This window comes from Saimiri boliviensis, chromosome 6, assembly GCF_048565385.1.
Source record: "Saimiri boliviensis isolate mSaiBol1 chromosome 6, mSaiBol1.pri, whole genome shotgun sequence".
Lineage (NCBI taxonomy): Eukaryota > Metazoa > Chordata > Mammalia > Primates > Cebidae > Saimiri > Saimiri boliviensis.
In genome coordinates, this window is record NC_133454.1 from 46,024,758 (window position 1) to 46,041,805 (window position 17,048).

The 17,048-nt window shown below is 37.6% G+C and overlaps 1 protein-coding gene across 3 annotated transcripts in view; it reads right to left on the reverse strand.

The window, feature by feature from the left end:
* RDX (radixin) overlaps positions 1-17,048 on the reverse strand; it is a 106,085-nt gene that overhangs the window by 58,792 nt on the left and 30,245 nt on the right. For all 3 annotated transcript variants that reach the window (XM_039470946.2, XM_074400560.1, XM_074400561.1), the window contains exons 4-9: positions 16,439-16,534; positions 15,618-15,892; positions 7,701-7,784; positions 7,360-7,506; positions 4,848-4,944; positions 3,198-3,361 (exon numbers count right to left, since the gene is read on the reverse strand). In XM_039470946.2, coding sequence (XP_039326880.1) covers positions 3,198-3,361; positions 4,848-4,944; positions 7,360-7,506; positions 7,701-7,784; positions 15,618-15,892; positions 16,439-16,534 — 863 coding nt within the window. The remainder of the gene's footprint in view (positions 1-3,197; positions 3,362-4,847; positions 4,945-7,359; positions 7,507-7,700; positions 7,785-15,617; positions 15,893-16,438; positions 16,535-17,048) is intronic.

A 17,048-nucleotide genomic window follows, 5' to 3' on the forward strand; every position in this document is an offset into this window, starting at 1 on the left:
TCTACTAAAAATACAAAAAAAAAAATTAGCTGGGCATGGTGGTGCGTGTGCCTGTAATCCCAGCTACTCAGGAGGCTGAGACGGGAAAACTGCCTGAACCCAGGAGGCGGAGGTTGCGGTGAGCCAAGATTGCGCCATTGCACTCCAGCCTGGGTAACAAGAGCGAAACTCTGTCTCAAAAAAAAAAAACCAAAAAACCAAAAAAAACAAAAAAAACAAACAAACAAAAACTATTATTCCCTATATTCATATGCAAAAAATTACTTTAGAATATCTTACTTTTCAAAGAATATCAATGGGTCCAATTACATTTTTCTTCATTGAATATTAAAAACATATTCAACTTAGTTTATAATACTATTAGAAATTATTATAATGGCTATTGTTTATTAAGTGCCAGGTATTTTGCTAAATGTCTGTATACAACTATCATGCTTTCTTACAAAAACTCTTGAAGAATATTATTTTTATATTAAAAGCAAGGAAACACAAGCTCAAAATTATCTGTTTGATGACTGTTAGAAGAAGTTTCAAATCCAGATTTATCTAGTTTCAAAGCCTGTGTTCCTCGTATGACACTAGCCAGCCTCGATACAGAATCTCCCATAGATAAGCTACAATTGGCACATGGATATGTAACTCTAAGCTGTAAACTTGGGGCTTACAGTTTTTACATGTGGAAACAATTTTAGCCATACAAAAAAGTGCAAAAATTATGAGTTATAATTCAATTTGGATGCAAATAATTTAAGAGTAAACACTATAAGGAATAACCACCCATAGTGTATAAGGTCATCTTCCTTGCCAAAAACCCCCAAAGTTATGAAAATTATGTGGAGTAAATATAGCCAAACATACCAAAGTACTATAGGGAAAGAGGTCTCTTTACTACTCTTTCCCAATGACTGTTGTTGCCCAAGAAAGTCCAGCAGCACAGGCAGCATACCTCTGAGCATTCTCCCAGGTATGTCTGCTGGCTGCTTTGCCAATGGGCTTAATCAAAATTGTTTCCACACATACAGCTGCCATTTCTCTCTCTCTGATCTGTAAAGCAGGGAATAAATGACTCAGTATGCCATTTCTGAAAGACTGCCAATCCCTAGGTGACTAGAATAATGTATCTTCCAGGCATTCAAACTAAATAAGTCACTGAACTCCTACTGAGTATAAAGCAGACAACTGTTTACTAACGAAGAGCTATAAAATTTATCCAGAACTATGTATTATTGTGCCAAAAAAGAAACTTAAGTCTTCCACTTCCATCTAGGCCCTAGAGTAACTAAAATACAGCACCATTACCAAATGATACCAAGTAAACACACTACCTGTACTAGCAGCCATACAGTACTCCTCTATAAGCCATGAAATAAAGGACATATAGACAAATATATTAGGTTGAGAATGTAAATAACGTATCAGCATTATGAATGAGCAGAACAGTTAGGCATAATACAGAATGATGAGTGTGAGATACAGAACTGTACATAAAGGAATTCTTCATCTATCTCATGCTAGAGGACCTTGAAGAGATAGTGAAAGCTTTAAGATGATTTTTAAAATTAAGTAGAAACTAAAGAAGTCTTCCCTTTGACAGAGGCAAATGCAAATCTATGATGGATAAGAATGTACTGTATAGAAAGTAAAGCCCAATAAAGATTATTTTTAGTGGCGCGTGCCTATAATCCCAGCTACTCAGGAGGCTGAGGCAGGAGAATTGCCTGAACCCAGGAGGCGGAGGTTGCGGTGAGCCGAGATCGCGCCATTGCACTCCAGCCTGGGTAACAAGAGCGAAACTCCGCCTCAAAAAAAAAAAAAAGATTATTTTTAAAAAGCATTTAATAGCCGGGCGGATCTCGAGGTCAAGAGATCAAGACCATCCTGGCCAATATGGTGAAACCCCGTCTCTACTGAAAATACAAAAAGTTAGCTGGGCATGGTGGTGCATGCCTGTAATCCCAGCTACTCAGGAGGCTGAGGCAGGAGAATTGCTTGAACCCAGGAGGCGGAGGTTGCGGTGAGCCGAGATCGCACCATTGCACTTCAGCCTGGGTAACAAGAGCGACACTCTGTCTCAAAAAAAAAAAAAAAAAAAAGAGAGAGAAGGTCTTACTATGTTGCATGTTGCCTGTTGCCCTGATTGTCTTCAAACTCCTGCACTCAAGCAATTCTCCTGGCTTAGCCTCCCAAGTAGCCGGGACTACAGGCACATACCACTGTGCTCAGCTCACCAACTTTAATGGTGGGATCAGTAATTACTGACAAGCTTTATACCCATATAAAAAATGTTTTGTTACGTGGTTAACCTCTCTAAGGCAGGTAATTTGAGTTAATATTACAAAATAAGTAAAAATCAACAAAATCCCTTAATTACATAGAACAGCCGTTGAATAAGAAAAAAACCATTCAACAGAAAAAATAAAAATATAGTAGCAAAATGATATCTGGCAGATGGCTTCCTTAATTACTAGATATAAAGTACCTTGTATCTAGCATTTAAAATATTTATGTTTTAAGGACCTACTCTATTTCTTAGACTATCATGTTGTTCCATAAAAATTTATTCAATAAAAGTTAACCTTAGTTTGGCCTCCATTATTTTTTCGAGTAAAGCAAAAAGTTGAAATTAATCTAAAATCAGATTTAGAAATTAATACTATTGGACCCAATAATCTGATTCCAGGGTTGATACAAATTTTTATTCACTATCATTCCATTTTTAAAATTCTCAATGTAACATATTTAACATTTTCTTTTTTAAGTCAAAGAGAAACACAATTAAAAAGATTAGGGTCTTTGACATTATCCTACTTGGCAAAGTGATGTTTCAGTTGTGTACTACAATGTCACTGACAGTTTCCAAGTTAAATATTCAGCACATTCTTACCCTGAAAAAATTAGTATGTCACAAGTAAAACAATTTTGAAAATTTCAAACTACTATATCTAAAACAATGTCTATCAGTAAAAAGCAAGTAATACATCACAAAAAGCTATTTTCTCCGAGATACCTGTCAAAGACTTCTAACTTGAAAATTATACATACTCACTTTAAAGAAGGATAGAGTGATAATACTGTCTTTGAATTTTAATACAATGAAAATATTTAAAAATACAAACGTAAGGTATATTTAAAAAACTGAGCAGTCTTAAATTTTAGATAACCTACTCCTATCAATTAAAAAGTCATAAATTCCATACCTTTCCAACTGCCTCTGATGTTTCTCCTCCCTAGCCTGAGCCTTCATCTGTTGTACTTCAATAGTATCAGGCTTCCTTCTTCGCATGTATAGTTCATGGTTTCCCATACATAAGGCCAAAATCCGCTTATTGATTCTCAGACGAGGTGCATAAAAAACAAAATCCTAAACATAAAGTATTCAGAATTTACAATCTTCCTGAGGGATACTGTCTCTCACAATAATCCGTACTAAATTTTAACATGAGGTATGAATTTGAATGTCATATAACATATAGTTTAGAAACCATACAATTTTATAACTCCCAGTGAGGATGACATACTTCCACATAACTGGTTCCTTATCTTTCGTATCCTACCAGTTTTGTAGAGGCTAATATTCTTATCTTTGTAATACATTAAATGTCATTTATTCCCTTTTGCTCTCCAAAGTAACTATGATCTGTATAAAGTTCCTTATAAGCCATCTGCCATTAATGTCAAAACTGGTTCTCTGTTCATGGCTGTAGAGTTTTTTTTTTAACCTAGAATTGTTTGGGGTTTTTTGAGACAGTGTCTTGCTGTCACCCAGGTGGGAGTGCAGTGTGCAATCTCGGCACACTCCAACCTCTGCCTCCTGGGGTCAAGCAACTCTCATGCCTCAGCCTCCCGAGCAGCTGAGATTACAGGCATGCACTACCACATCTGGCTAATATTTGTATTTTCAGTAGAGATGAGGCTTTACCATGTTGGCCAGGCTGGTCTCGAACTGCTCACCTCAGGTGATCTGCCTCCCTCAAGCCTCCCAAAGAGCCAGGATTATAGGCCTGAGCCACCATGCCTGGCCTGTTCTCCTTATCTTTGATCTTTCCAGTAACTAACAGATTTAGGATACTAGAGTATATTTGACATTAGTGGAACTTTAAAAATCTATTTAAATAAAAAGATTTCTTAAGTTCAAGGCTTCAAGTTACAAAAATACAAAGTTCATAATGCAAAACTGTATAATTAACGCTATTCTAAAACGTTAATTTAGAATAGAGCTACCTCTACTGCATTCTAGCCATCAGTGAAGAAACGTTTTAAAACGGTGATTGCTAGGCCGGGCGCGGTGGCTCAAGCCTGTAATCTCAGCACTTTGGGCGGCCGAGGCGGGTGGATCATGAGATCAAGAGATTGAGACCATCCTGGTCAACATGGTGAAACCCCGTCACTACTAAAAATACAAAAAATAAGCTAGGCATGGTGGCGCGTGCCTGTAATCCCAGCTACTCAGGAGGCTGCGGCAGGAGAATTGCCTGAACCCAGGAGGCAGAGGTTGCGGTGAGCCGAGATCGCGCCATTGCACTCCAGCCTGGGTAACAGAAGTGAAACTCTGTCTCAAAAAAAACAAAACAAAACAAAAAAAAGGTGATTGTTTTACTAACCTCCTAATATATATTGTCTATCTCATAACTGAATTTCAAACAAAATTCTAATATTTACAGCTTACTTTAAAAATTAAACTTTGGATTTTTATTAACATATATTATTTAATCACTGGGAGAGCTGACCTATGGAAAGAGAAAGTTCCTCAAAGCAAATAATAAAAGAACCATGTTATTCTTCAAATGATATCATAGGAAAGTAGCAGATACACAGTTCATACACAAAACATTTAATAAATTACTTACAGGTGCCTTTTTGTCGATTGGCTTTATAACAAATTTTTTGTCATTAAATGAAATATTTCTGATTTCGCTCCAGGGAAAACCAATTTTAGGTGTTAACCTTAAAAAATGAGAACATCTCCTTAATTAAAGGCAGGAACCAATGAACAAATTTCCTAACTACTTAGGGTCTAAACTGGCTGAATGACCAATCTTAAGAGTTCCAGATTTTAAAAATGTATTAACTTATTCATAACTACAGTTGACCTTATTTTTTAAGGGGAAAATTGATAAATCACGTAAAACAAATAATTGTCCAAAGATTTCATAAATACGTCATGAACCTTAAAAGTATTACAGTTATTTTCTTAAAATTATCTTGAAAAACCACCTGGTGACCCTAGTGTAGAACTGAGCCTCTTGGGGTTTGCACTAGCTATTTAGTTTTTATTCTGTTTGGATTCAAGCTACAATTACCGTTTAAATATGCATAAGAAGTGGGGGGAAAGGCCCTTGTAACTTCTCATGTGAATTACTGGCAAGTTACTGAAGATTAAAAAAAAAAAAAAAACAGTACTTCCTTCCTGTGTTTGATTTGAATATGTCTGAATATTCATGAATATACTAAAAATACTTATTTCAGTATATTTTAAAAGAATTTTATGGTATATGAATTATATGTCAACTTAAAAATTTTAAACAGTCACACAAATATTTGGATAAATGGTCAAGATGGAATTCAAACTCTTGAGACTATACAGCAGTTACCTCCTTTTTACCACCCTAAAGATATAGGGAATCAAATTGGAATAAGTAATTTTGTTTCTGCCTTTTCATGCATTTTACTGTTTCAGACTATCCATCACATGCATCACTATTGTCCTATTGTCCTAATAACTACAACTGAGAAATGATTTTGACACCTATACTGGCCAGAAGACATCTTTTAGCCAGGCTTCTGACAACACAGCATGAATTTCTACCTATTTATGCTGCTTTTAGTTCTCAAGCTGAGTAGGTACTGCAGAACAGCAGTCTTTTCTACATAAAACATTCTTTTTTTTTTTATTCTTTGTCCCTCTAGAGAAAAACATTCTTTAGTCAATATGCACGTGTTATACTGCCCTCTAATGGCCCTTGATATCAGCATAACCTGCTTAAAACAGAGACTGCAGGAATGTAACATAGTATTTTATGCTATATTTACATACTACTTCAAAAAATTCGAAAGCAATTGCCTCATATAATTCTCACAACAATCTTGTGAGGTAAGCCTGGAAGCTAATACAATAACTTTTTAAAAATTAAAAAAAAATTGCTCCAATATATGCCTGAACAACAACAAAAAATGAAGAAGCCAGGCACCGTGGCTCACGCCTGTAATCTCAGCACTGGAGAAGGCAGAGGCGGGAGGATCACTAGAGGCCAGGAGTTCAAGGCCAGCCTGGGCAATACAGCAAGATCCCATTCTCTAAAACAAAAAAGACAAAAAATCAGTCCACAAAAATTAGTCTTGAAGTCGTTTTTGCTTTCCAAAACCTTCTCTTCTGAATGACATACATTCTAATTTGCTTTGTAATGAAAACATGAGACGATATTAGGGTAAAAGTAGTAAAATGCTTATTTGGAATCACATATGCTTTGAAATTAATGTTTTATTAGATACTTGTAATAATAAAAATTAAAATTCTGGAGCCAACCTAGAATAAATAATGTCTTAGGAAAAGGCATTAATTACTGGCATAGACTTGGATGCTTATGTGGTATGGTCAAGAAAGTCTAAGACAACTGGAGTTATTAATCCTGAAAAGTCTTGTAAGAGTCTGGTATATTTTATATTGCATGTATATGTTTATAATATACTGTTTCTATGTAGTATTCACCCATGTATTTATATAGTACATATACAATGTGCAGATGTAAACATACATATATTATACATATGTATAATAAAATATTGATGAATTAGATATGTATAATAAAAAATATTTGGTCAATTTCAAAATATAATTGTACTGTTCAATATGCATAATATAGGGATATTCTATTGTATTAATGTCCAAATATATTCAAAACAATTCCTATATATGTTCAAAAAAACATCCTCTAAGCTATAATAGACATATTTTTAATTTCATTCTCTCATTGCTCTTGATTTCTTATATATGTTCATTTCAATTTCAACCTATTGGTCAAGCATAATAGCATTTTACAGAATTATTCCTCACCTATCGAGGGAACAAATTTTAATTAAGTTACTAGACATAACTCACAAGAGCTAATGCAGCATAATTCAAATAAAAGAAAATCACCTCATTTGATAAATACACTGAAAAGTAGAACTCTGCAACTGCAGGGTGATAAGAACATGGAGATAAAATATCTACAAGTCTATGTGGCATAAACTATTCTCTTAGTTTGAAAATAGTAGTAAGAGTAATCAAGACAAGAAAATACTCTGACAAACAGGACAGAAGATTAAAGTCATTTAGACCACTGAACAATGACTAGTTCACTATGCAACTAATTTACTTACTTGTCATCATGCTCATAAATATTCAGACCCAAAGCATCAACACCTAGCCACAGTTCAGTTCCCTTTTTATTTTTTATTTCAAAATAGTTGACTCCATACATTTCTAGATCTTGTGCAATCTTCAGGTATTCCATCATAGAATCCTCCCTGTTGAAATAAAACTAAATGTAACATATTTAAGTAGGAACATATCAAACTAAAATTACAAAAATACCTTGAATTAAAAATTAGTGCTTTACATAAGTCAAATAATCTTTTGCAAATAATGTAATAATAAATGTTATGCATAAAAATACATTTTAGGGGGAAAAAAAAAACATACAAAATAACTACCCAAATACCTTAACATTCCTCTATGTTCTTCATGCCAGTTCTGTATTCTTTCTTCCCACTGTTCTTTTGTTAGTTTGTGTTGTTCCAATACACTAAAAAAAAAAAAAAAAAAAAACAAAATATAATGTCTTTATGATTCAAAATCATACACTTTAAAAGTATAAAATCCTTTCAGTAACTCGACTATGGGAGTTGTCAGACAAATTAATACACATGATGAAATTGCTTAGAACACACAAAAAATGAATGCAGGTAAAACTGATGCAATCTGAATAAGGTGGCTAGACTGTACCAATGTCAATATCTTGTTTGTAATATTGTACTGTAGTTACACAAGATGTTACCATTAGGGAAGGCTGAGAGGAGGATACCAGGGATCAATCTTATTTTTTACAATTGCATCAGAATAATCAATAATTCTCTCAGTCTAGGATGCCTAAATTCTTTGAAATAATACATGCTCCAAAAAGTTACTACCAAGATAGCTTACAGGAACCCAAATATTTCAAAGGAATAAAACATTAGATCAAAAAATGGCTCACTGTTAATACAAAAATTAAAGACCAGATTGAAACCAGAATTCTTGGGCCCTAATTCTTCCTTCATGTATTTGTATTTACTTTTTTGCCTCTTAATTTTTTTTTTTTTTTTGGAGATGGAGTTTCGCTCTTGTTACCCAGGCTGGAGTGCAATGGCACAATCTTGGCTCACCGCAACCTCCGCCTCCTGGGTTCAGGCAATTCTCCTGCCTCAGCCTCCTGAGTAGCTGGGAATACAGGCATGTGCCACCATGCCCAGCTAATTTTTTGTATTTTTAGTAGAGACGGGGTTTCACCATGTTGACCGGGATGGTCTCGATCTCTTGACCTCGTGATCCACCCACCTCGGCCTCCCAAAGTGCTGGGATTACAGGCTTGAGCCACCGCGCCCGGCCCTTAATTTTGTTTTATGTAGGTAATACTTTCAGTTAAATAAAAAGTACAGTGAAAAGTCATACTCTAATCCAATACTCTCCAAATGAGTTGTTTTTGTATCCTTCCAGTGTTCTTAATTCAAATGTGAACAAATACATTCTTTTTTTTTTTTTTTTTTTTTTTGAGATGGAGTGTCACTCCGTTGCCCAGCCCGGAGTACAGCGGCACAATCTCGGCTCACTGCAACCTCTGCTTCCTGAGTTCAAGTGATTCTCCTATCTCAGCCTCCAGAGTAGCTGGGATTACAGGTGTGCACCACAATGCCTGGCTAATTTTTTTTTTTCTTTTTCTTTTTGTGTCTTTAGTAGAGATGGGGTTTCACCATGTTGGCCAGGCTAGTCTCGAATTCCTGACTCAAGTGATCTGCCTGCCTTGGCCTCCCAAAGTGCTGGGACTACAGGCATGAGCCACCAGGCCCAGCCAAACACAAACATTAGGTTCTACTACTACTATTTTAACACCAAATCAGCAAAGTCATGTTTATAAGTTACCTACTATGCACACTACAGATCATAATTTCTATTCTCTTTGGCTCATGTGACACTCACCTTTATTTACCAGATCCTCCTTTACTGATAGAAAGCTGTAGTGTTAAAATACTACTGTTTTGCTATATAAAAAATCTTGCATGAAATCCAGGGATTTCTTGGCAGTATAAAGTAATCATAAAATCTCCCCTTGGACACATTACATACCACTTAGAATAGATTTCTTAACGAGGTCTGAGACATACCATTATGTTCTTATTATACTCTGCTCCTTTCTCTAGGCATCTTTTTCAAGCTCTTGCTTTGGGGGAGAAGCTCTTCCTTCTTAGAGAGTTTAAGTTTTCAGTTTCTTGTCTTTCTTGCTGTCTGGCCTCTGGGCTCACAGACAGGCACGCAATCAGCCTTGGTGACATAACCCAGTGTAGTCGACTGCTCAGTATAATTATATGCCCAATGCCAGTACTAAAGAGGGCCTCAAAAATTTGCAGAATGAATAAAAGAATTAAGAGAGTCAATTTTTCCCAATCCTTTTTCTTTTTCAGAGCCAACTTTCTTTTATGGGCTGTCCATTATACACTAACCTCAATTTTCATAACTGACATCCACTGCCTCCAATCTATTCAATCTGGTTCAAACATCCAATACTCTATAAAGACTGCTCTTCTATGGTCACCATTTATCTCCTTTTTTTTTGTTTTGCTTTTTTGAGATGGAGTCTTACTTTTGTCGCCTGGGCTGGAGTGCAATGAAGTGATCTCAGCTCACTGCAACCTCTGCCACAGGTTCCAGCAATTCTCCTGCCTCAGCCTCCCCAGTAGCTGAGATTACAGGCACCTGCCACCACACCCGACTAATTTTTGTATTTTTAGTAGAGATGGGGTTTCATCATGTTGGCCAGGCTGGTCTTGAACTCCTGACCTCACGTGATCTACCCACCTCAGCCTCCCAAGTGCTGAGATTACAGACGTGAGCCACCACGCCCGGCCCCAATTTCCTTACTCCAACACTTTAGCTCTCCTCATACTTGACCTCTTGGAAATATTTGGCAGTGCTGATCATTCTCTCCATAAATTATTCTTTTAACTTGGTTTCCATGACATAATACTCTTCTGGAAGTATTCTTGTTTTTCGAGACAGAGTCTCGCTCCGTCACCCAAGCTGGAGTGCAGTGGTGCCATGTTGGTTCACTGCAACCTCCACCTCCAGGGTTCTAGTGATTTTCCTGTCTCAGCTTTCCAAGCAGCTGGCATTAAAAGCATGCGCCACCACGCCCAGCCATCTTCTGGTATTATTATTGAATCTCTGACCATTTTGTCTTAGTACAGTTGTCCCTCCACATCTATAAAGGATTGGTTCCAGGACTCCCTATGGATACCAAAAACTGTGGATGCTCACTTCCCTGATATAAAATGGTGTAATAGTTGCATATAACCTATGCACATCCTCTTGTATATTTTCAATCATCTCTAGGTGAATAATATCTAACACACTACAAATGTTTTGTATTGTTATCCTGTACTTTTAAATTTTTTATTTTTTTTATTGTTGTGCTATTTCATTTTTTCAAATATTTTCAATTTGTGGTTGGTTGATTCTGTGAATGCAGAATCCACAGACAAAAGCTGAGGTACAACAAGGTCTACCCTAGGTCTTTTTCTCATTTTATAGTACTTACAGGTTGATCTCTTTCATTCTCATGGGTTAATCATCATCTATTCACTGATTACTCCCAAAACTGTATCTGTAGTCCAAGACTATTCTAAAAGGTCTGGACCCACATATGCATATAAATAATAGATACCTCTCTTGGTTATACTATACATATTTCAAACTCAATAGGTTCAAAACTGAATTCATCTTCCCCCTCAAATATATTTTTTCTTCCTCTCATTTTGATAAAAGGTATTACCAAACACACAGCTGCCCAAGTCAGAAACCTGGTATGCAAAAATTTATGTGTATCTAGCTCTTTTTCAAGAAAAGCAGTACTATCTGGTGGAGCTAATTATCTACACCACGAGAACTAAATTTTTCTACAATAAGAACGGATTACTAATTTGGGTTTTTCAATACAAGAAATCAGAACCACTGAATTATTTTATTTAATTTGTCATTACCAAATAACCTAATTACTCATTTACTCCCCAGGCCGTACTTAAGATACTGAGAAAAAGTGTGCTATATACCATACTGGAGTAAGACAATCACTGTAAAAATATCCTCTCTGTTCTAAACAGAAAAAAAACACGTATCTGATTTTATGACTAAGTCTCATTTAAGATTAAAATAGCTTGAATCAGTCCTTCATGGAGTATCAACTCTGAAAGAACAACTTACACAAAATTAAGGAAGAAATCTTGAAATGGGCATTTGTACTAGCAACCACAAGCAACCCTATCTAAAGAATTTAGCCACCTTCCTTGTTTTTAAACAGTGAGATAGAGCACACATGTATTTAAAATAAACTATGCTTGAGTGTGATTCTAGTGTTTAAAGGATTTTTTCATCACATGCCAATTACTTCATCTGCTGCTCAACCAAACAACAATCCGGTTTGACAGTGAAAGATCGATACTGTACTTGTTTAGATAAACCATTCTTATTCTTTAACATTAAAAAAAAAATTAAAGTAATTCTGATTATAAAGCAAAAGGTAATCCTTACATGAAATGAAATTCCACCATAATAGTCTGATTACTGAATTACATGCTTTAAATCTAAGACGAAGGATGTTAGGTTAGAATAACATTCAAAACCAGAAGAATATAAATAGACTATCAAATATCTCATATTCCTGATTCTCTTCGTGAACAACTTAGATGATTCTATCCTCTTCCAAGGTGACTACTATTGCTACAAAATTACATAGCAGAACACTATAACATTTAATAATCAAATTTTGGCCAGGCATGGTGGCTCATGCCTGTAATCCCAACACTCTGGGATGCTGAGGCAGGTGGATCATTTGAGATCAGAAGTTTGAGATCAGCCTGGCCAACATGACAAAACCCCATCTCTACTAAAAATACAAAAACTAGCCAGGAATGGTGGCACCTGTAATCCCAGCTACTCGGGAAGCTGAGGCAGGAGAACTGCTTGAACCCGGGAGGTGGAGGGTGCAGTAAGCCAAGATCGTGACACTACACTCCAGCCCAGGCAAGACAGCAAGACTCCGTCTCAAAACAAAAATGAAATTTTAAAGTTACTGTACTTGTGGCCCCCTATAAAGCACATATTAAAAGATAATATAGGCCGGCCGGGCGCGGTGGCTCAAGCTTGTAATCCCAGCACTTTGGGAGGCCGAGGCGGGTGGATCACGAGGTCGAGAGATTGAGACCATCCTGGTCAACATGGTGAAACCCCGTCTCTACTAAAAATACAAAAAAAAAATTAGCTGGGCATGGTGGCATGTGCCTGTAATCCCAGCTACTCAGGAGGCTGAGGCAGGAGAATTGCCTGAACCCAGAAGGCGGAGGTTGCGGTGAGCCGAGATCGCGCCATTGCACTCCAGCCTGGGTAACAAGAGCGAAATTCCGTCTCAAAAAAAAAAAAAAAAAAAGATAATATAGGCCGGACGCGGTGGCTCACGCCTGTAATCCCAGCACTTTGGGAGGCCGAGGCGGGTGGATCACGAGGTCAAGAGATCAAGACCATCCCGGCCAACATGGTGAAAACTGTCTCTACTAAAAATACAAAACATCAGCTGGGCATGGTGGCGCGTGCCTGTAATCCCAGCTACTCAGGAGGCTGAGGCAGGAGAATTGCCTGAACCCAGGAGGCAGAGTTTGCAGTGAGCTGAGATCGCACCATTGCACTCCAGCCTGGGTAACAAGAGTGAAACTCCGTCTCAAAAAAAAAAAAAAAAAAGATAATATATCTATTAACTAAAATAAACCTTAATGCCTACAAAGAAAATAAAAGTGAACATGAAGTGTTGTCTTCCTTCACATTTAGTAACCATGAAAGAGAAACTACACCTAAAAGCTTCAATACTATTATAAGGAAATGGTGCAAAACTGAAATTAAGTTAATAGTAATGCACATTTTTACATTTAAATAGACATTTTTAGGGCCCAGCACAACGGCTCATGCCTCTAATCCTAGCACTTTGAGAGGCTGAGGCAAGCATATCGGTTGAATCCAGGAGTCGAGACCAGCCTGGGCCACATAACAAAACATTATCCTTACAAAAAATACAAAAATTGGCTGGGTGCGGTAGCACACACTGTAGTCTCAGCTACTTAGGAGGCTGAGGTGGGATGATGGCTTGAGCCCAGGAGGCAGAAGTCGTAGTAAGCCGAGATCATACCACTGAACTTGAGCCTGGGTGACAGAGCCAGACCTTGACTCAAAAAAAAGAAAAAAAAAAGAAATTTTTAAATTCAGGAATGTGGACTAAAAATAGAGAATAGTAAAAACCTCTTTCCAGGTTCTAAAAAGATCTCAATGTAGTCTGTAATATCAAGGATATGTGTGCTACCAAAATTAACAATCAAGATACTTAAAGCAGTATTTAGGCTGGGCTCAGTGGCTCGTGCCTATAATCTCAGCACTTTGGGAGGCTGGAGCAGGATGACTGCTTGAGGTCAGGAATTTGAGAGCAGCCTGGGCAACATAATGAGACCCATCTCTTACAACAAATACAAAAATTAGCTGGGCACAGTGGCACATGCCTGTAGTCCCAGCTATTTTGCAGGCTGGGGCAGAAGGATCACTGGAGCACAGAAGTTTGAGGCTACAGGAACTATGAAGACACTACCACACTTCAGCCTAGGTGAGACGGTCAGACCCTGCCTCTAAAAATCAAAAAATAATATTTGATGTTTGATTTTCTAGATTTTATCAATATTACCAAATAACACTTGTATCACACTTGACAATTAAAACTGTAAACCATATAGTTAATTATAATCATAAACTGGAAGGCAGTCAGAGCAGAATTATTATCCCCACTTTGCAGATTTAGATATTGAGGTTCAGAGGTTTTAGGTTATGTACTTAAGGTCACATATACAGCAAAGCGTTGAATCAGTACTCAAAATGTTGGTCTTCTAATAATTTTTTCCTATGCCATGTTATTTTGAAATAGCCATTATAGAGGCAGCAGTACACTGTAGATAAAAACAATACAGCCGGGTGAGGTGGCTCATGCCTGTAATCCCAGCACTTTGGGAAGCCGAGTGGGTGGATCACAAGGTCCAGAGTTTGAGACCAGCCTGGCCAACATGGTGAAACTCCGTCTCTACTAAAAATAGAAAAATTAGCTGGGCATGGTGGCAGACACCTGTAATCCCAGCTACTCAGAAGGCTGAGGCAGGAGAATCGCTTGAACCTGGGAGGCGGAGATTGCAGTGAGCTAAGATGGTGCCACTGCATTCCACTGGGTGACAAGAGGAAGACATCGTCTCAGAAAAGAAAAAAAATCAAAGCAAAGAACAATGCACTAGCCTAGGAGTATAAAAACCTAGTGTAAAAGCCTTTTTAAAAAGTCAGAAAATTTAGCCAGAAGCGGTAGCTCACGCCTGTAATCCCAGTACTTTGGGAGGCCAAGGTGGGGAGGATCACTTGAGGTCAGGAGTTCAAGACCAGTATGGCCAACATGGTGAAAACCTGTCTGTAATAAAAATGTAAAAATTAGCTGGGCATGGTGGCAGATGCCTGTAATCCCAGCTACTTGGGAGGCTGAGGAAAAGAGAATCACTTGAACCTGAGAGGAGGACTCCAATCTCAATGAGTGAGATTGTACCACTGCACTCCAGCCTAGGTGACAGTGAGGCTCTATCTCAGGGAAAAAAAATATATAGTCAGGGAATTCTATGAAGAAAACACAGCCTACCATTTATTCTCACTTATTAAGCACCTTTCTGTGTTAGAATTTGTACCAAGAAGCAGCAATATCCTTTCCTCAAGTTCAAATTATCACTGCCTCCATTTATTGCTTATCCTGTGGGAATGAAGAAAGAAGCAGATCAACCATAGGTAATTATAGAGCATATAAATCTATGGAGGTGCTAGGTCATGATTTTCAGAAGTACACTCTGTGATCCAGCTGGCAACTTAAAATCTGATAAAAAATAAAAATAAAAAAGGCCAAGTACAGTGGCTCATGCCTGTAATCCCAGCACTTTGGGAGGCCGAGGCAGGCAGATCACTTGAGCTCAGGAGTTTGAGACCAGCCTGGGCAATATCATGAAACCCCATCTCTATAAAAAATATATTTAAAAAAAAAAAATGGCATCTGCCTATAGTCCCAGCTACTCAGGAGGCTGAGGTGGGAGGATGGCTTGAGCCTGGGAGGCATAGGTTGCAGTAAGCTGAGATCACGCCATTGTTCTCCAGCACAGGTGGCAGGACCAGACCCCATCTCAAAAAAAAAAAAAAAAAAAACCTGAAAAAAATTTTATTGATAGACTTCTGGACTGTAATTTTCAAACAATACAATGTAAAGGCATGTTTCACTTACCGCTGGGGTAGGAGTCTATCATTAGCCAGGTATCCAGGCTTATGGATCTCTTTATTATAATCTGCATACTTGGCTTGGACAGCATAGGAGGCCAAAAGAACTGCAGTTTCTGGCGGGCAATATATCTCATCATTTAAGATGGCTTCTTTAACTTGCAAGAAGAAGAGTCTCTGGGTTATTTCTTGAATTAATTCCTCAGAAACATCTTCAGGAAAAAATTTAGCTCTAAACTTGAACTGTAAAGGATTCTCTTTTTTAACATCTTGCTGTGTCACCTGGAAAAATAATTTCAAGTATAATCAACAAAAATCTTAAGTTTACAATAATTGAACCTAGTCACGTCAAATTCTTTTTGGAAGAAAGTGAGAAGTGAAATAGAAGATTCTAAATCTATGAAGTCAGATTTCAGTGTGTAATACTCTAAGTCAGTAAACAGATATATGTGATAAAAGATTCCACACTCTTGAATGTGACCTATAAACTCAGATTCTAATTACCAAATTGAAAACGTTTCTACATATTCTTGAGAAGCTTATCCTGCAGATGTTTACAACGAAATTGAAGCGTTTAGTACGCCATCTGTAATACCTGCTTTAATATTTGTTATAAGCTACGTTTTCAAATAGGAAAAGTAAGCATTTTTTTTTTTGAGATGGTAAGCTGATGGTGCCTGACTGAATTAAAAACACATGATACCTCTTAACGATTAACAGATAACTACAAAAGGAAACCTGGAGTCAGTCAGACTGTTAGCTTTTCCAGCATAAATTCATGATAATTTCAACTTAACATAATTATTAATGTTATTATACATATTTTACCTTTTTATTTAGTTTAAGCCATGTAGAATAACCTTTGCTGTCTACATACTGCAGCCCAAAAAACCAGACCTCACGCAAACCAACTGTTTTCACCACCTAAAACACAAGAAAAAACCAAGTTCAGTTCAACATATACATTGAGTCTAGATGATATTACACTTCAAAAGAAGAACAAAACTATATAGGTATACACATATTTCTTTGTCGTAGAAAAGATTAACTTTAGGCCGGGCGCGGTGGCTCAAGCCTGTAATCCCAGCACTTTGGGAGGCCGAGGCAGGTGGATCATGAGGTCAAGAGATCGAGACCATCCTGGTTAACATGGTGAAACCCCGCCAGGCGCGGTGGCTCAAGCCTGTAATCCCAGCACTTTGGGAGGCCGAGGCGGGTGGATCATGAGGTCGAGAGATCGAGACCATCCTGGTCAACATGGTGAAACCCCGTCTCTACTAAAAATACAAAAAATTAGCTGGGCATGGTGGCACGTGCCTGTAATCCCAGCTACTCAGGAGGCTGAGGCAGGAGAATTGCCTGAACCCAGGAGGCGGAGGTTGCGGTGAGCCGAGATCGTGCCATTGCACTCCAGCCTGGGTAACAAGAGCGAAACTCC